The sequence below is a fragment of the Anopheles stephensi genome, chromosome X (genome assembly GCF_013141755.1).
Source record: "Anopheles stephensi strain Indian chromosome X, UCI_ANSTEP_V1.0, whole genome shotgun sequence".
Lineage (NCBI taxonomy): Eukaryota > Metazoa > Arthropoda > Insecta > Diptera > Culicidae > Anopheles > Anopheles stephensi.
In genome coordinates, this window is record NC_050201.1 from 21,628,450 (window position 1) to 21,649,479 (window position 21,030).

Genomic DNA, 21,030 nt, shown 5'->3' on the forward strand with positions numbered 1-21,030 from the left:
ATATCGAAAGGTATTTTAGTTGAGATAGCTAATAGTGGTAATTCGGATGAAATATTCAGATTTTTGTATGGGATATATTTTTAAACCCCGAGACAAACGCTATGTTGTAGTGTTGGTTTCTTGTTGAAAGTCCAATCGAATATTTTTGTTCATACCTCTGATATTCCATGAAATAATGTAGCGTGAGCGATTCGTATTCGGATTATTACTTAAGTGGTTCATCATAGATTATAGAGGAGTTAAGAAAAGTTGCACAAATCAGAGATAGTTTCCGTGTATAGAAAAATTAATGATTTTTACGGGTTTTTGATCGATTTCTCGTTTTAACTTTTGTGGTTTCAGTATCTGCGAGAGCGCTTGGTTTTGTTTCGGTAGTGAGGTTCTCTTCAGTGGATGAGGCTGTGTCTACTTTTCTTTTATGCGACGGTCTACCGCTATGACAGTCTCTGTTATCGAATAGTTTTTGTGTGTTTGTGTCGTTAGTTTTGCTTTCGTTGTGTGTGTCGTTTAGAATAGGTGTGTTACTTTCGTTATCTGAACTATCGGAGTTGACGGATTTTGTTTACGTGTTGTCTTCATATTGACAATATACGACATATTGTGTTTGTACATATAAATACCATAATATACATTCCGCGTAGGTTATCTCGTTCATTTAGCTATTTTGCTGTGTTGTTACTCATCTCTTCCATCTTTGCTTGTAGTGATGCAACGGTTTTTGTCAGTTCGATTATCTGTTGGTCTTTCGCCGATTCTTGCTGCGCTGTCTGCAGTCTTTCGTTGACTGATTTGGTTCTATTTTCGAAAATGGTTTTGGCTTGAGCATAGGAAATACGGTTGTCGATTTTTATTTTAATAATTGTTTGTTCGTTTATGTAGGATGGACACGATCTGCTCAGAGAGGTGTGATTACCGAGACAATTTTTGCATCTAGTAAGAGATGAAAATTCTCCATGCTCCCTCTCTCCACAGTTGATGCAGCAATTTACCTCAGTGCATCTCTTTTTGGTGTGTCCAATGATCAAGCAGTTTGTGCAAATCATCGGTCGAGGATAGTAGGTGCGGGTTTTTACAACTAAACACCCTACTCGTATCTCGCTGGGTACCGCGACAGAGTCAATTTTGAGGAGGAAAGAGTTGGTTGGCTTGATTTCTCCATTCTCTTTTCGCAAAAAACGCTTCACAGAGATTACTCTCTGCTCTTTCATTTCGCTCAAAATTTCATCATCCGAGAGACCGTCCAAGCTGTTACATACGATTACGCATTGAACACTAGGTGTGGGTGTGGTGCGACAGTTACTTCTGTATTATTTATTAGTTTTTTATAAGCTTTGGAGCTTATCGAATTGCGTACGCCTCCGGGTTTTGATCAGAAGTTTTGCGCCTTTATCTAACGGTGTGCAGGGCTCTATGTTACCTGCGTGGCTACAAAGGCTTTTTTCGATTATAAATGGGTTTTTGGGCAGAACAAAACCCTCATTTGCACTCAAAATCAAGAAGAGCAGTTCTTCCCTTGAGTTGTCAGGATCCATCCATGCTGGAGCTTGACGTTCTCGGATATTGGGTGGGATATGTGGATGGCCTCCCCAGGCCGGGCCTGGCCCTCCCATGGTTAATGGGAGGCTGTTAACTCTAATTTATGTGTTTTACTTACAGTTTGTTCCAAAACTATGTTCAGTTAGAATAAATGAACAAATGCTAGCGTTTGCGCGCCAAAAGTTGGCGTCCTCTTAGCTGAAAAATGTAACACTCTTCTAACTTCCAGATAGACCACTACTACACTGATGTTCAATATGCTTAGAGTTCAACTATTGATCACGCACTATCTCTCTCGGTGCTCCCCTATCCAAAAGTACGCCTGTAAGCCAAGGAGATTCGCACTCGACTGATTGTACGATTAGTGAAGCACATCCTGAACGAGTTCAATCTGCCACAATTACCATAAGATAAGGTACTGCAATCTACGCTAGCGGAAGTGGAGATGATCGTGAACTTAAAACCGCTAACTTATGTATCGCTAAACGACGAGATGTATGCCCCATAACGCCAAACCACCTCCTGCTAGGAAGTTCCGGTGGTACCAAACCTCCTGTTCCATTCGACGATACGCCAACAATCGGACAGCAGCAGCATCGGAATGGAAATCGGCTTAACGAAACGCTGACCTCTTCTGGAAGAGTTTGGTTACGTACTATCTACCAACGCCTGTCGCTCGAAGTGGTTCCAACCGGTTAGGCCGCTAAAGGAAGGAGATCTCGTGGTAATCGTGGACGCAAATCTGCCGCGCAACAACTGGCCAAAAGAGCGCGTACTAGCGGTGGTACATTCCGGAGATGGGCAAGTCAGGCGAGCTTCGGTACAGACCGCCATCGGAATCTTAGAGCGACCGGCAACTAAACTCGCGGTGTTAGATGTAAGAGCCAAAGAAAACGACGAGAACGAAGCGCGTTCTGTCAACAGAAGGGAAAGCGAAGGAAAGGAAACATGTAACGGACTTCAGACAGCGATACGGGAAATTGAGTGTTAACTAGGAGTTACCACTGATGGGGAGATTGTTACAAACGTGTGTAACGCCCGTAAGCGCTTACAGCATGGGCGCGCCTGTATTCGGGCTTCATCGGATCGATTAAACGATAAGAAGTAATGATCAGGTCGTATAAATAGAGACGAAAGATGCGCTCTCGCTCTCTTTTCCTAATACTGGCGAATAAAGGACACGTTCGTAGAAGTTGTCGTAAGGCTACTAAAAAACTTACGTTTTTTTACAATTACTAGTGAATGCAGCCCGGTTACAGGGCTACGCAACAGAAACTCCAGAGTATACGCAAATTCTCACCATCGTGCAACAAATTAGACTCGCCAGGCTCCGGTGGGCTGGTCACGTCATGAGAATGACACCGGACGACCCAGCCCGTAAAGTCCTTTTAGGCCGTCCACACGGAAAGAGGAGGCGTGGTAGGCCCAAATTGAGATGGAGTGATGGCGTTGATGCGTCCGCCAGAACAGCCGGGATAACGGATTGGCAGACGACGGCGCTAAACCGAGAGAATCGAGGATGGTTGCAGCAGGCATTACATAACATGCCCATTCCCCAAAACAAGGAACAAGTACGCTCTTTTGTGGGACTAATTAATAACTATGGTAGATTCTTTCCTTATCTCACTACAGTTTTCTACCCATTAAATAATCTACTTAAAGATGAAGTCCCTTTTAAGTGGAGTAGAGAATGTGAGAAGTCCTTCGCATTTGTAAAGAGTGAAATGCAATAGGATAGGTTCTTGGTGCACTAAGATCCATCGTTTCCAGTAGTTTAAGCTTCTGACGCATTACCCTATGGGGTCGGAGCGATACTAAGCCATCAGTACCCCGATGGAATAGAATGACCGTTGCAGTATGCTTCCCAAACTCTAACTCTTCCCAAACTCATACAACAGCGTTACTCGCAGATCGATGAAAAGGTATACTTCATTACTTTTGGTATTCGTAAATTTCACCAATACCTCTACGGTCGAAAATTTACTTTGACGACGGATAACAAACCGATCAGTCAAATATTTTCGGAATCTAAGGGACTCCCTACCATGTCCGCGATACGCATGCAGCATTACGCGGCATTTTTGCATGCTTTTGATTCAAGATCCGCCATCGACGTTCTTTAGAGCATGCAAATGCTGATGCGATGTCTCGCTTACCCATTACCTCTACCGATCCTGAATCGGAAATTGAAGAACCGGACGTAGTAGAGGTAAACACTATACAAACACTGCCACTTACAGTTGGTCAATTACTGCACACCCTCTGGCAGATGAAAATGTGCGGAAACTACTACCAGCTCTAAGAACGAGAAATCGAATCGAAGCAAAATTAAGATTTGGCGTTGATCAAGAGCAATTTAGTTTGCAAAAAGATTTCTTGATGCGTGGTAGCCGAGTATACATACCTCCTACGTTGAGAATGAAAGTCCTTCGTGAACTTCACTCAACATATTTTGGCACATCACGAATGAAATTTCTTGCTCGCAGCTACTGCTGGTGGGAAGGCATAGACAGGGATATTGAAAACCTGATCAATGACTGTATTTCCTTTCAGTCAGCAAAAGCAAATCCACCCAAGATTTCATTTCATTGTTGGGAACAACCAACAGAACCTTTCCAAAGAATTCATGTGCATTATTCTGGTCCATTCATGGGGTTTTACTACCTCATCTTAGCTAATGCGTATTCCAAATGGCCTTCAGAGTACGTAGTGAAGAGCATGACAACTGAGATAACAATTCGTTTATGTAGAGAGTTTTTCAGTGCATATGGACTTCCTTCTGTATTGGTGAGTCACAATGGTCCTCAATTTACTTCAGTGGACTTTGCACAATTTGCACAATAAGCTTAATAATCTAAATGCTACTATAAACCAGCACAGCACCACCATCTGGTTATCAGGATCAACTGGACAACGCGGAAGCTCGCGCTCGGGCTCTTTCTTCTGATCATGACCTTACAAGCGAGCGAACAATAAAATGTTGATCAATGAAAATTACCTCACGGCTCATTATTATACGCATGTGTATACCGCTTATTACAGCACGAAACGAGCAGACGCGTGTTTTTATTTATTTATTGATTATTACGGTTTGACGCCGTTCTGTCAGACGCGTGTTTTTGTGAGCAAATATATTTTCACCTGTGATATCCGAACTGATATCTTTTCCTGCACTAAGGTTCTGCTCTCAACACTTATAAGCTGAGGAAGAAGGGAACAGACGTGTGTTTCGTTTTGGTTCACAGAAGCTAAGCACGTGTCATTGTCCGTGTGCTGCCAAGAGCTTCTCTTCTTCTTCTTCGCTATATGAGAGAGGGATACATATCCTCCTATGTGTAGCGGCAGAACCATCTCTATATAATCAGAGGTTTTCCTCTCTCTTATTTGTCTTTGGCTGTCCTGAGTCGTATCGACGTATTAATATTACTATAAGTTTGGAGTTTGGGTTTGTGTTTTTTTAGTTTCTGTTTCTCTAAAATTTGATATTGTTTTGCTTTACGAACTTCGCTACTTGTTTGATTATCGTTCCGTCCATATCATTCCAGTGTGCCTTAAAATCTTCAGTGGTTGATCCTAGCGGTGGGTCGTATCTTTGACATTCGAATATTAAATGTATAGCTCTGGTACATTACACACATTGCAGTTTGGGTTATCAAACAGTTTCATTACATGTAACCAATATTTTGCTAAATCATGGCCTGTAAAGATTCTATTGCCCCTCCTTATTTCGTTTACAGTTAGGTCGATTTCATGATGCCACGATTTACTTGTAAATTCTTGTGTTCACTTTTTTGTGTCTTCTAGCATTTTGTTTTTTGCTACTACTAAGGTATCTTCTAATCTTACCTTATTTTTTATGCCGGTTTCAGATTAAATGCCTTCTTTGGCTATTGCATAGGCTTTTTCGTTACCTGGGATACCCACATGTCCAGGGATCCATCTGATTTCCGTATTAATTTGCTAACAGTACTTCAATATGTTGTGCAGTGGTGTTTCTATGTGTGTGTGTCTTTTTGTGCTCTTGTGAGAATTTGACATGCTGCCTGACTGTCTGTACATAGTAATGGATTTTTTATTTTACTGTCGTGAGCTATTTTAAGGGCTTTTTCTATTGCTTATAATTCGATAGATGTTGTTGAAGTTAAATTTTTTAATCGATATTTGTAGGTGTGAGTCTTGTCGTGAGATGTAATGAAAATTCCTATGCCTGCTCCTTCTACCGATCTACTACCGTCTGTGAAGATTATTGTATTCATTTTTTGGGCCTGCTCGATTTCGTTTATATATTCTTTTTTCATGATTTTTTGGTCGTTAGGATTCTTTTTTGACAGTATCTGATCGAGTTTAGTACGTATTTTTATCTCTTCCTCTACTTTGTTTAAAGTTATATCAGCCCTTCGTTTTCCAGTCTCTTTGTTTTCCCTGTATAGTTTTTCCATGTAGTTTTTCTTCCGTTTTTTTCTGATGTGATTTCTCTCAAATTGTAATTTGTGTATGAGTGAATATAGGACTGTTTTAAAGAGCTCTTTCGTAGCTAGGTATGTAGTTCTGTAGCCTAGGGGTATTTCTGCATTTATGGCGTGAAGTGTGTTGAGCGGGGAAGTTTTCGTGCAACCTGATACCTTTCTGATAGATTGTGCGACTGTTGGGTTCATTGTGTTCAAATGTTTTTTTTTACCATTTCCTAGAATGGATGCTCCATACTCAAGTGTTCTCTCACTATAGCTATGTACCGCGGTCGCTTTCTTTGGGTTAAGAATATTTTTAAAATTGCAAATGTGTTTCACCACATTAAATTTGGTACGGGTTTAGTCTTTTTGTGCTTCAATTTGTTTACGGAATGTTAACCTACTGTCCATTCATATGCCTGAATATTTGTACGTCTCTACCCTTTCAATATTTTTTTCCTCTACTCCAATCTGTACGTTTGTTGTTTCAGTTTATGTGAGCCGAATTTTCGTTCTTTGTGTCTTAATGTGCAGTTGTATTTTTTGCTATTTGAAGAAATGAGTTCAGTGCCTCTTGTAGTTTATGTTCTAATTCTTCTGCTGAATTGCTTTATGGTATAATTGCGAAATCGTCCGCATATTGTATGATTTCTAATGCTATTCTTGTGTTTGTTGTTGTGAAATGATCGTGTGTATATGTTAAAGAGAGTAGGGGATAGAACATTTCCTTTCGGGAGCCTATCTGATACCAACTTCCGAATCATGTCTCCTTCAGCTTGTATCTCTAATGTTCGATTGCTCAGGAAGCTTGCAACCCATCTTGTTATATCAGTAGAGAGATTGGTTTCCTTTAAAATTTCTTTCAGTATATCCGTCTTGACGTTGTTGTATGCATTTGTTAAATCCACAAAAGTGACTGCCGTAAATTTCTTTTTTCTTCTGTTATGAGAAATTTGGTTCAATAGGAGACTAATGCATTGATTCGTGGTTCGTTTTTTCATAAAGCCGAACGAAGCATCTGGGATTATGTTTCTTTGAGCGCTTTGTTTGTCTAGTTTGCGTAATACTGCCGTGTTTGCTATTTTTGTTATTGTTGGTATCATGGCTATTGGTCTGTAATTGTTGATTACATTCAGATCTTTGTGTGGTATCGGGATCGCTATTATTTTTATTTGCTTGTACCGTTTTTTTAACCTTCCTACCTTCTACATTTAATTGATTTCGTTTATAAATTTGTTCGTCGCAACAGTATTGAGGCCTTTTAGTATTTCATAAAATATTTTGTCATTGCCTGGTGCTGTGTTCTTTTTTCTTCGCAATAAACTCTCTTACCCATAAACTCCCACATTTCTTTACTATTGGTGTTCATGACAAGTTGGTCCAGTTTCGCTTCAAATTGCGGTGTTCTAAATATTTCTTTTATTAAACCCGAACGTTGCATTAGCTTTGTTGTAATTGGTTTTGTTTTCTACAGTTTATTTCGGGTAATCAATTTACGTGTGCAGTTTTTCTTCTTTCCACGCCTTTTCAGTTTCAGCATTCCACCATATTTTTAATTTTTTCTTTTGTACATGACTGTGCTTCCGTATTTTCTTTTGAATTACTTTAATGAGCGTGTTTGGATTTTCGGTCCTGTCTGGTGCAATCTGGTTGATGTCAAACATCCGTTGTTTTTTGTTAACGTATGTTTTTTGCCTCGCTCGATCTTTTATCTGTATGTTTGTTATCTGTATGTTCTTTGATTTGTGGCTCCCATGTGGTGGTCTAATACCTTTCGGTTGCTCTTAACCATGATATCTTCCGATACCATGGTAAGATCAATTGCCGTATTTTGTTTTTTTGAATCTGTGGGAATATATGTGAACTCCCTCTCGTGGAGAATGCACAGATTTGTCTCCTCTAATACTTCGACTAGAAATTTGCCCTTGCTATCATTGTATGTGTTACCCCATATTGTGTGGTGACAATTTATGTCAGCTGTTATTACAGTTTTGCTTTGATGTGCGTTTGCTTTGAGTATTTTTGTCACGAAGTTTTTGTATACACTAATCGGTGTGGATAGGGCCGCATACACACTAACTACATTTAAGTTTACTTGGAGTAGCTGAATTTCAGTAATTTGAACATATTCGTTTTCTTCGTATTCTTCTAACACTTTATATTGTACACATTTTTTACGTAACTTGCAGTTCCACCGTACCCGTCTTTTTTGTTTGTGTGTATTAGATTATAATTGTGTATTTTGGCTTTTTGCGTGTTTGTGTCATTGAGCCACGCCTCCATAAAACATCCGACAGTAATGTCCATTGCAAACATAAGCCGTAATATTTCTTCTTTGTTTTTCACACTGTTTATAATACTTTGTATAATTTTTAAACTGTTTAGCGTCATTTAAAAAAATTATTGATTTTTATCTTTCTTTTTGCCTTTAAATTAAAGGCAAAGTATTAAAAAACGTCGTTCAAACTTGTTGGTCACTGTTATCACAGGTTCTCACTACTATTGTCACGGCTGGGCTTGGGTTTCGCTGGTCGTCCCCTTCCTCGCTTGATTGTTTCTTTTTGTTCATCTTCTGTTTCATGCGGAAAAGGACGCACTAGTTTGGATCTGTTTATTGGTGTAAGTACGGGAGAGATTGACGAGAGGTCAGTCATCACTACGTTCGTTTCATCCGCCATTTCTGTTTGTAACTTCTCTATGCGTATAGCTAGAGATTTGGATGTGCCTGGTGTCGGCGATGTACTTGTAACGGAGGGATTTTGAACGTTTATTTTTTTCATTTAGCACAATTGTCGCTTCTGCGACTGCTAGCACTGCACGTTCGGCTACTTCTTGGCTGGATACTTTGACATACACGGTTGGCTCAACCCGCCCGCCCGCATGACAGAGAGTAACTCATTTTGATGCCTATCGCTACCCCTGACCCACACTTTCGAGCGATCGCGCAACTTACTCGCACTCCGCCATCCCACTTCATGCCTGAACGCTTCCACCAGTAGTGTGTTTGCCGAATATTCTTCAAGAGCATAAGCTACCCTCACACTCCACCTCGATACTACCTTCCCTCTCCATTCCGGAACGCTCGTTCCGTTGAGGTGTTAGAAAAATTTCGCCTTGCGCTCGGCTTACACTCTCGCACTCTCACATAGTCCACCACTCTACGCTACTCCTGAATGCTCTCTCGTTCTATGTGTTGGAAATTCAAACTTGTGGTAGAATGTTTACCAGACAGATCACAGGTAGATTTCAACTTGGCTTGGCTTGGTGCGCATGAAAGTGGATTATAAAGCCTTAAATTTTATATTTTAAATACAAATATCATTCTTTTATAGTGTTTTTGGTGAAATAAACTTTAGCGTGTGGCTATTGAACGAGTTTAAGTGTATTCGCATGCGCAAAAGTGTTTGATCGTACTAGTGCAGTGAACCAAATAGTAGGTAGGTACAAATTGACTTGTAATCCAAACCTCAACGAAGAAGCTTGTGTTTCATTGTTTGGGTATCCATACAGAATCGGGAAAGTTTCACCTTTGCCTTCCCTCCGGATGTTGGTCCCGCACTTTGGTGTTTCCCCACTCCGTCGGAAGAATTAGGCGAGATTAAGCCAAGCAAGAACCACGGTTAGATACTTCTCCTGGTTATCCAGGAAAAAAGGCTAATCGTCTGATCGAGCTACGGCATTTACGTTGTCCACGCCGAGTTAGTGAAGTGCGAGTCCGCCGCTAAAAACTTCTCTTGGTTATCCAGGAAAAAAGGTTAGCCGCCTGATTCAAGCAACTCTGACAAGGCCAGGAATCTGCGCGGAGATCTCCGAATCGATCACTCCTTCGCGTGGTCGGTTCAACAACGGTTCGTTATCGAACTAACAGCCGGTTCTTCTACTTCATCGTCAATATCGTTAGTATTTACATCTATACTACTACCCACTATACCACCACCAACGCTATCTACTGATACAATATTGGAATCATATAAAACATCATATAAACACATATAAAAAACGCGACCATTTGATACAAGTCATCAAGAAATTAGGCGGTTAGAGTTTTAACCTTTTAAAACATGTGTAGCAGAGCAATCACATTATTAACGAGACCCAGTAGAAGCAGAGAAATATGTAAATTCATTTGAAACTTAATTCTAGAATGTGACCATTTACTTAAACTGTAACTTGCCGCATATGCGCGCTGTAGGCTTAAATAAACCATTTTCAGAAAGGCTTGCCACATGAATCCACCCGAAAGCGTAACCAACAGACGCACAGTTATTAGAGACAATCAATACGTTTTTAGCTATTTAACAATTACAACGTAAAATAGGTGTTTTTTAACACGGATCGTCATAACAGTAATTACTATTAGGAAACACAATGTACGCTCCGTAATGATATGATGCGATCTGGCTTTATGTCAAAGCGATAAGAATGTGCGCACCTGGTTTGCACATGGGTAAGGCGTTCAGTCCAGTCTTGAACGCAGTAGAGAAAGGTTCTGCTTCTATAATAAAGATACGTTTGTTTTCCTAATCGATGCCGTTCTGGAAACTTATGTTGAATATAATATAACAATAGGTTATGGGCCCAGACTACGCATATTGCTAATTATTGAAATCTTTACTTCGTGAAAATGGATCGCGAAAGTGAAGTGGCACGTGTACCTTTGCTGACAAGTTCAAACTATCCGCAGTGGAAGTTTCGTATGCAAGTCCTATTGAAAGAACACGATTTGAAGGAATGCATTGAACTAGAAGTGGATGAAGAATTGTTTGACGAAGCAACGAAAGAAGCCGCAAACGTATCTATGTCAAAAAAGGCGAAATGGAAAGCGCGCGAGAAAAAGAATCGTCATTGTAAATCGCTGCTGATTTCTAGAATCAGCGATGACATGTTGGAATACGTGCAGGACAAGGCGACTCCCAAAGAAATTTGGATGGCATTAGAAGGCGTATTCGAAAGAAAAAGCATTGCAAGTCGGCTTCACTTGCAAAAGAGAATTTTAATGCTGCGATACACAGGTGGTGCTTTGCGTGAACATTTCCTGACATTCGAAAGATTAATGCGAGAGTACAAATCTACAGGTGTTAATTTAGAGGAGGTTGATGTTGTGTGCTATCTACTAGTAACACTTGGATCAAAGTATGCTACAGTGGTTACGGCGATAGAGACAATGCCTTCGGAAAAGTTAACAATGGATTTTGTCAAGTGTCGATTATTAGATGAGGAGATTAAGCAAAGTTCTGGTGAGTGTGAATCTCGTGTATCGAAAATGGACGAAGCCGCTTTTTCTGGTGTTGGTACAATGAAACAACGTAAAAACAATAAGAAGAAACAAGTTAAATGGAATTCCCGCCCGCTTGACAGGATGTCGCGCAACATGCAAGCTGAAACTCGGGCTGAAAGTCATTTGAGTTTCAGCCTTCTTGAGTGACCGGGCGTGAGCGGCGAGCGTACTCGGCACTCGTTCTCATGCTCTCTTTTTCTTTCCTTTTGCTGTATTGGATGCTCCCCGCTCCAAGCACAGCTGTTATGGATATAAAAGAACAATTCTTAGAAACCTAGTTGCAAGGAGCAATTTACGATGCAATCGAACGTTTTATTCAGAATGTTTACAGCAGCTGGTCGATCAAAACAAAATATTGATTGCGTTTAACTAACAGTGAAATTTGTACTGAAATTATTAGAAAAGGTATAAAAGTTATGAAAAACGAACGTGAAAAACTATACACACTTTCATTAGGTTGGGTACCTACCGACTATTTGGTTCACTGCACTAGTACGATCAAACACTTTCGCGCATGCGAATACACTTAAACTCGTTCCACACGGTAAAGTTTATTTCACCAAAAACACTATAAAAGAATGATATTTGTATTTAAAATATAAAATTTTAAGCTTTATAATCCACTTTCATGCGCACCAAGCCAAGCCAAGTTGAAAACTGTTTATCTACCTGTGATCTGTCTGGTAAACCTTCTACCACAAGTGTGAATTTCCAACACATAGAACGAGAGAGCATTCAGGAGTAGCGTAGAGTGGTGGACTATGTGAGAGTGCGAGAGTGTGAGCCGAGCGCAAGGCGAAATTTTTCGAACACCTCAACGGAACGAGCGTTCCGGAATAGAGAGGGAAGGTAGTATCGAGGTGGAGTGTGAGGGTAGCTTATGCTCAGGAAGAAAATTCGGCAAACACACTACTGGTGGAAGCGTTCAGGCATGAAGTGGGATGGCGGAGTGCGAGTAAGTTGCGCGATCGCTCGAAAGTGTGGGTCAGGGGTAGCGAGAGGCATCAAAATGAGTTACTCTCTGTCATGCGGGCGCTTGACAGGATGTCGCGCAACATGCAAGCTGAAACTCGGGCTGAAAGTCATTTGAGTTTCAGCCTTCTTGAGTGACCGGGCGTGAGCGGCGAGCGTACTCGGCACTCGTTCTCATGCTCTCTTTTTCTTTCCTTTCGCTGTATTGGATGCTCCCCGCTCCAAGCACAGCTGTTATGGATATAAAAGAACAATTCTTAGAAACCTAGTTGCAAGGAGCAATTTACGATGCAATCGAACGTTTTATTCAGAATGTTTACAGCAGCTGGTCGATCAAAACAAAATATTGATTGCGTTTAACTAGCAGTGAAATTTGTACTGAAATTAGAAAAGGTATAAAAGTTATGAAAAACGAACGTGAAAAACTATACACAATTTCATTAGGTTGGGTACCTACCGACTATTTGGTGCACTGCACTAGTACGATCAAACACTTTCGCGCATGCGAATACACTTAAACTCGTTCAATAGCCACACGGTAAAGTTTATTTCACCAAAAACACTATAAAAGAATGCTATTTGTATTTAAAATATAAAATTTTAAGCTTTATAATCCACTTTCATGCGCACCAAGCCAAGCCAAGTTGAAATCTACCTGTGATCTGTCTGGTAAACATTCTACCACAAGTTTGAATTTCCAACACATAGAACGAGAGAGCATTCAGGAGTAGCGTAGAGTGGTGGACTATGTGAGAGTGCGAGAGTGTAAGCCGAGCGCAAGGCGAAATTTTTCGAACACCTCAACGGAACGAGCGTTCCGGAATGGAGAGGGAAGGTAGTATCGAGGTGGAGTGTGAGGGTAGCTTATGCTCTTGAAGAATATTCGGCAAACACACTACTGGTGGAAGCGTTCAGGCATGAAGTGGGATTGCGGAGTGCGAGTAAGTTGCGCGATCGCTCGAAAGTGTGGGTCAGGGGTAGCGAGAAGCATCAAAATGAGTTACTCTCTGTCATGCGGGGAAAGTCATTCGAGTTTCAGCTTTCTTGAGTGACCGGGCGTGAGCGGCGAGCGTACTCGGCACTTGTTCTCACCATATTCTCATGCTCTCTTTTTCTTTCCTTTCGCTGTATTGGATGCTCCCCGCTCCAAGCACAGCTGTTATGGATATAAAAGAACAATTCTTAGAAACCTAGTTGCAAGGAGCAATTTACGATGCAATCGAACGTTTTATTCAGAATGTTTACAGCAGCTGGTCGATCAAAACAAAATATTGATTGCGTTTAACTAGCAGTGAAATTTGTACTGAAATTAGAAAAGGTATAAAAGTTATGAAAAACGACCGTGAAAAACTATACACAATTTCATTAGGTTGGGTACCTACCGACATTTGGTTCACTGCACTAGTACGATCAAACACTTTTGCGCATGCGAATACACTTAAACTCGTTCAATAGCCACACGCTAAAGTTTATTTCACCAAAAACACTATAAAAGAATGATATTTGTATTTAAAATATAAAATTTTAAGCTTTATAATCCACTTTCATGCGCACCAAGCCAAGCCAAGTTGAAAACTGTTTATCTACCTGTGATCTGTCTGGTAAACCTTCTACCACAAGTGTGAATTTCCAACAATTAGAACGAGAGAGCATTCAGGAGTAGCGTAGAGTGGTGGACTATGTGAGAGTGCGAGAGTGTGAGCCGAGCGCAAGGCGAAATTTTTCGAACACCTCCCGCTTGACAGGATGTCGCGCAACATGCAAGCTGAAACTCGGGCTGAAAGTCATTCGAGTTTCAGCCTTCTTGAGTGACCGGGCGTGAGCGGCGAGCGTACTCGGCACTCGTTCTCATGCTCTCTTTTTCTTTCCTTTTGCTGTATTGGATGCTCCCCGCTCCAAGCACAGCTGTTATGGATATAAAAGAACAATTCTTAGAAACCTAGTTGCAAGGAGCAATTTACGATGCAATCGAACGTTTTATTCAGAATGTTTACAGCAGCTGGTCGATCAAAACAAAATATTGATTGCGTTTAACTAGCAGTGAAATTTGTACTGAAATTAGAAAAGGTATAAAAGTTATGAAAAACGAACGTGAAAAACTATACACAATTTCATTAGGTTGGGTACCTACCGACATTTGGTGCACTGCACTAGTACGATCAAACACTTTTGCGCATGCGAATACACTTAAACTCGTTCAATAGCCACACGCTAAAGTTTATTTCACCAAAAACACTATAAAAGAATGATATTTGTATTTAAAATATAAAATTTTAAGCTTTAGAATCCACTTTCATGCGCACCAAGCCAAGCCAAGTTGAAAACTGTTTATCTACCTGTGATCTGTCTGGTAAACCTTCTACCACAAGTGTGAATTTCCAACACATAGAACGAGAGAGCATTCAGGAGTAGCGTAGAGTGGTGGACCATGTGAGAGTGCGAGAGTGTGAGCCGAGCGCAAGGCGAAATTTTTCTAACACCTTAACGGAACGAGCGTTCCGGAATGGAGAGGGAAGGTAGTGTCGAGGTGGAGTATGAGGGTAGCTTATGCTCAGGAAGAAAATTCGGCAAACACACTACTGGTGGAAGCGTTCAGGCATGAAGTGGGATTGCGGAGTGCGAGTAAGTTGCGCGATCGCTCGAAAGTGTGGGTCAGGGGTAGCGAGAGGCATCAAAATGAGTTACTCTACTATTGAACGAGTTTAAGTGTATTCGCATGCGCGAAAGTGTTTGATCGTACTAGTGCAGTGAACCAAATAGTCGGTAGGTACCCAACCTAATGAAATTGTGTATAGTTTTTCACGTTCGTTTTTCATAACTTTTATACCTTTTCTAATTTCAGTACAAATTTCACTGCTAGTTAAACGCAATCAATATTTTGTTTTGATCGACCAGCTGCTGTAAACATTCTGAATAAAACGATCGATTGCATCGTAAATTGCTCCTTGCAACTAGGTTTCTAAGAATTGTTCTTTTATATCCATAACAGCTGTGCTTGGAGCGGGGAGCATCCAATACAGCAAAAGGAAAGAAAAAGAGAGCATGAGAACGAGTGCCGAGTACGCTCGCCGCTCACGCCCGGTCACTCAAGAAGGCTGAAACTCGAATGACTTTCAGCCCGAGTTTCAGCTTGCATGTTGCGCGACATCCTGTCAAGCGCCCGCATGACAGAGAGTAACTCATTTTGATGCCTCTCGCTACCCCTGACCCACACTTTCGAGCGATCGCGCAACTTACTCGCACTCCGCAATCCCACTTCATGCCTGAACGCTTCCACCAGTAGTGTGTTTGCCGAATATTCTTTCTGAGTATAAGCTACCCTCACACTCCACCTCGATACTACCTTGCCTTTCCATTCCGGAACGCTCGTTCCGTTGAGGTGTTAGAAAAATTTCGCCTTGCGCTCGGCTCACACTCTCGCACTCTCACATAGTCCACCACTCTACGCTACTCCTGAATGCTCTCTCGTTCTATGTGTTGGAAATTCACACTTGTGGTAGAAGGTTTACCAGACAGATCACAGGTAGATAAACAGTTTTCAACTTGGCTTGGCTTGGTGCGCATGAAAGTGGATTATAAAGCTTAAAATTTTATATTTTAAATACAAATATCATTCTTTTATAGTGTTTTTGGTGAAATAAACTTTAGCGTGTGGCTATTGAACGAGTTTAAGTGTATTCGCATGCGCGAAAGTGTTTGATCGTACTAGTGCAGTGAACCAAATAGTCGGTAGGTACCCAACCTAATGAAATTGTGTATAGTTTTTCACGTTCGTTTTTCATAACTTTTATACCTTTTCTAATTTCAGTACAAATTTCACTGCTAGTTAAACGCAATCAATATTTTGTTTTGATCGACCAGCTGCTGTAAACATTCTGAATAAAACGTTCGATTGCATCGTAAATTGCTCCTAGCAACTAGGTTTCTAAGAATTGTTCTTTTATATCCATAACAGCTGTGCTTGGAGCGGGGAGCATCCAATACAGCAAAAGGAAAGAAAAAGAGAGCATGAGAACGAGTGCCGAGTACGCTCGCCGCTCACGCCCGGTCACTCAAGAAGGCTGAAACTCAAATGACTTTCAGCCCGAGTTTCAGCTTGCATGTTGCGTGACATCCTGTCAAGCGGGCGGGCGGGCGGGTCAGCCTCGAGTTTCAGCTTGCATGTTGCGCGACATCCTGCCAAGCGGGTGTATACCATGACGATTAGCGTACTCATCAAATGTGTTGGCTGTGAAAGCTGAGCCCCTGTCGGTTACGATACGAGCCGGATAACCAAAAATTGTCGACCAGCATTCTAGCTTCCTTAACGTTTCCTCCGCTCCAGTCGTCTTTGTCGGGTACAACCAGATGAACTTGGAAAAACCATCCACTACAGTCAAAACATATTTGTACTGTTTTCCCGTAGCGTCCATCGGCCCTACATGATCGAGGTGAAGGGTTTGCATTGGCTTATCTCCCTTATCAACGGGATGTAGGAACCCTTCCTTTCGTCCTAACTTCTTATTGTGGACAATACACTTCACACAGTTGTTGAGGATCAGTTTCACTTTTTGCTCTAAATGCGGTATAAAATACCGTTGTTTTATGGCGTGCACGTTTAGTATAGACCAAAATGACCTTCACTATGAATGTCCGAAATTATTTGTTTTTCCATATCACGCGGAATCACTTAAACGTCTTGTCCTTTGACACACTTATATAAAAGTTCTCCTTTCATCTTGTAATCTTCGTACGGTCTGGTGTTAAGAATTTCAACCATCGCCTTTATCGAATTGTCCCTTTGTTAGCTTCTTTTAACATGAGCCGTCACTTCACATGTCATCATCTCTCGCGGAACGTCTGCTTTCTTCAATGTTTGTTTGAATGCATTACAGTCGGTCACAAGCTTAAACTTTATCCCCAGGAGATAATGTCAGAATTTTTTCAACGCAAGATAAATTGCTTTCCCTTCCAACACATAGCTGTGATGTTCGGCTTCTGCCTCGGTGGCCTTCTTGCTCCAAAAGTATACGGGATGCAGCTCTCCATCAAACCATTGTAACATTGTTGCCCCAAACCCTTTGATGGAAGCATCCGTGTGCACTTCTGTTTTAGCATTTCGATCGTATATTTTGAGCACCGGTTCTTTCACTAACGCACTTTTCAAATCATTAAAGGCTTCGATTTCTATACCACACATTTTAAAATCTACCAAATAGGATACAAATCCGGCTAGTGCCGTCTTTCTTTTTCACTACCACAACGCGACTTGCAAAGTCTGACGTCGATGGACAACCATTCCCCTACATGTTTTCAATTCCCTTCCTCAACCATTCCCCTACATGGTTTTCGACTGCTTCTTCCTCCGTTAAAGGCAAGCGGCGGGGCGTATGCCGAAAAGTTGACGCGTTTTCTTCCAACACTATCTTCATTTGTATGTGACAATTGTCTTCGTAATTATCCACCACTGATGCTTCGTATTGACTTTTCAGCGCTTGCACCTTGTATCGAAACTTCTCCGGCACTTCCAGTTCTTGGATTTGTTCACAATCAATCTTATACACAGCACTTTCGTGATCGCTACCCGATTCCTCATTGTCACTTTTTTTTCTTAAAAATCTGCACTCCATCGTTGGTTATAGCCTACCAGCATTGGAACCTTCATCGAATTTGGAGAGACCGAACCGAAACCGATTTCGTATTCAACGTCATCGATGCCAATGACACATATCGCCAACCAAATTAACCATCAGTCGATAAATATATCGATCGATATAACGACTATCATGGCGGAATGATATCGCAACGCAACAAATTTGGAAATATGGAGTATGATCCACTACTTGCACTTTGCTTATAAAAGAGGAAAGCAATTTCCAATACAGTTCAGTTCTACATCAAAACTTTTCGAGTAATAACGCGTTGTGTGTGAAAACGTGACTAACTATGAAGGGCCACAAAGAAGGAAAGGGGTAAGTAAATTTACATTTCACAATTTTTAATTTGCTACATCGTGTTGATTTGATTTTTATGGTTTTTCAGGAAAGTCCGTTACACAAAATGTCAGCAAGAGAAACTTGTGGAAATAATGAAACGAAATCCCGAGGTAGCAAGAGATGCGACTTCCAATCCTGCATCATTCTGGAAGGATGTGGCTTTGGAACTTAATTCAATGGGACCGGCTGTGAAGGATGGAGCAGCATGGAAGAGGGTATGTATCTGTAACATTTGTTTAAAAATAAGCCAATTATCATTATTATTATTGTTCAATATTAAACGCGCCTGTGCATCAGGCAATCCGCTTGACATCTGCATCAACGAAGAGCGCCACCTATGCGGAAAGTGAGCGAACTACACGATTGGTGAAACGGTGAATTCGGGCGTTAGTTAAGTCCCTTTAAAATGTATGCATCGCTATTGTAGCATGGCATCTCATGATGACCATTCTAGAAAATAAACTCCCAGCAAGTTCCATCAGCAAAGAAATTTTGAAGTTTATCCCAAAGATATCTAGCTAGCAAATCCGAACTACTGTCCCTGACGGGTAGCAGTATTTGGATATTTGTCAGTGTTCTCCGGTATTCTTTGTGTTTCTTTCGCTGTGACTTTTGTTCCTCTTCCCACCTTTCCCCCAAGACTGGCAGTTTGGTTAGAACACCAGCCTGCCAGTTATCCTTTCCTGTTCTCCCTCCCCTTCCCATAAAAAGTCCCGGAGTAGGCCGTACCATACACAATTATTTGATTTTTATTTCATAATTTTCTTGACAGAAATGGATCGAAAAAAAAATCTACCGTCAAGAAGAAATTGAGCCAAAATAAGAAAGAGGTGCAGATGACTGGAGGCGGGAACCCGAGATTCACGACACTCAACGAGTTATTAGAACGAATTGCCGTCATCACTAACATTCGAAACATCACTGCCAGGATTGAGGGAAGTCTATGCATCGGAATACGCACGGAAAAACGGAACGAAATAGACCAGCCAGGGCAATCGCATCATAGCCAAGCGACTGACCAACAGGATTCATCACACCACAACCAGCCTACTGAACAACCGGGTCCTTCGAACCATAGCCAGTCCATAGACCAACCGGAATCATCACAGCACAGCCAGCCTACTGAACAACTGGGTCCTTCGAACCATAGCCAGCCTATAGACCAACCGGAATCATCACAGCACAGCCAGCCTTCTGAACAACTGGGTCCTTCGAACCATAGTCAGTCCATAGACCAACCGGAATCATCACACCACAGCCAGTATACTGAACAACCGGATCTTTCACATCATAGCCAAGGAAATAGGAACCAATCGGAACCACCTGAACAGAAAAAGACTGCAGCCAAAACAGCAACATCAAAACTCGCAGAATTTCAGACAAAGGTGTTGCAACAAACAACGAACAAACATCTCAGGGAAATTTCGGATAGTTTGAAAATGTTAACAAAGGGAACATTGGGATTTTATGAGGAAATGCTTAATTACATGAAAAATAACAAATAAAATGATGACTCGTAAACGAGCATGTAATGGAAAGTGTCGTTAATATTTGATATAAATAACCATTTGTTAATGAATACCCATGTATCTTTAAACTTCCTAAGATATTTTAATGCTGATTTTAATACTTACCATTAAAATATTAAGACTGTAAAATCCTTTTCAGAAGTAATAATGAATAGGGTCGCCTCGAGGAGCAACTATCCGAATATGCGTCCCATCGATGCACGCGACTACACCAGGTAGGGGTAATTTTGCATAAAAATATTGCCTGGCGCCTGATTTTTCGTCTTTTGTCATATTTATGTCGATAGCTTAGGCAAGTTCACGCTCCAGCGCGGATAGGGTTTGATCCAATGTTTCGGAAAAAGTTGATTGCCCAATTGCCATGTTGAAATCGTTACCAACACTCTACTGGTATGATCCTTGTGCCAAAAACCGTAAAATTGTCGCCAACTTTCCCTACGATCGAATAGTTACGCTATCTGTCAAATTGGCTGTCAAATCTCTGGTTTGTTTACATATAGCAACACAAGATCGTTACTGCTAGTGAGAAAAGTTTGTTTAAAAATGTTGAATGCATTATTTTTCACGGATGATGGTGATAATCATACAAATCTTGCAGTATACCGAAGGCATTTGTTACCAGGCATTTTGAATTACCAGATAAAGCGTAAGTGAAAACATATGTGGTGGAAGTGATCATCGATTGCATTGATACGTAGAAGGATGCTAGGAAGTGTACACCCTGAAGACGGGCAGTGGTTTACATTATGGCTAGTCAGGTCTGGCTCTAGTCCCGGAGAAGCGCACACTGAACTTTGATGAAGAACCTTTCGAAGGGTGTCGCAGAGCGCGTGTCGTCGCGACACTCATTTTTGCAACTGAGTTACCGCAGTTTGCAACTGACGTTGGGCTCGGGAGTGGTCGGCGGGTACAGCCTCGTAAACAGTGGAGTCACTTCAGCTGTTGCGAGATGGAATCCGCCGATCACTTTTGAGTTCGATGTTGAATTGGTCGATCACGGGCTGTGCCATTGCTGGGCTACTTGGAGAACATTGCACGCAGAAAAATTCATGTTTGTACTGTCCACATAACTGTGCTTGTTTGTTTCAGTCCAGGCCCATAATAGACAACCGGACCAAACCAACCCCCTTCGAAGTCATAGCCACAGCAATAGAACCGGACCAAAAAATCTACAACACACACACACGCACAAACAATAGAAATGGACGACAACCACTCATCTTCACTACACAACCGAGCATGCCCGGGATATGGCAAATGACTAGGAGGAAATGCCTAGTCAATTTTCTTTC

At 41.4% G+C, this 21,030-nt stretch overlaps 1 protein-coding gene across 1 annotated transcript; it reads left to right on the plus strand.

The window, feature by feature from the left end:
- The first annotated feature begins 18,680 nt into the window (after nt 1–18,680).
- Nucleotides 18,681–19,714, plus strand: LOC118506753 (repetin-like). The gene is made up of 2 exons (XM_036044380.1): nt 18,681–18,791; nt 18,982–19,714. Exon 2 carries the CDS (start codon nt 19,046–19,048, stop codon nt 19,712–19,714), a length of 669 nt encoding a protein of 222 aa, XP_035900273.1. The 5' UTR covers nt 18,681–18,791; nt 18,982–19,045.
- The last annotated feature ends 1,316 nt before the right edge of the window (nt 19,715–21,030 follow it).

Excerpts from the sequence above, each read along its gene's own strand:
- LOC118506753 (XM_036044380.1), top strand. The coding sequence starts at position 19,046 with ATGACTGGAGGCGGGAACCCGAGATTCACGACACTCAACGAGTTATTA.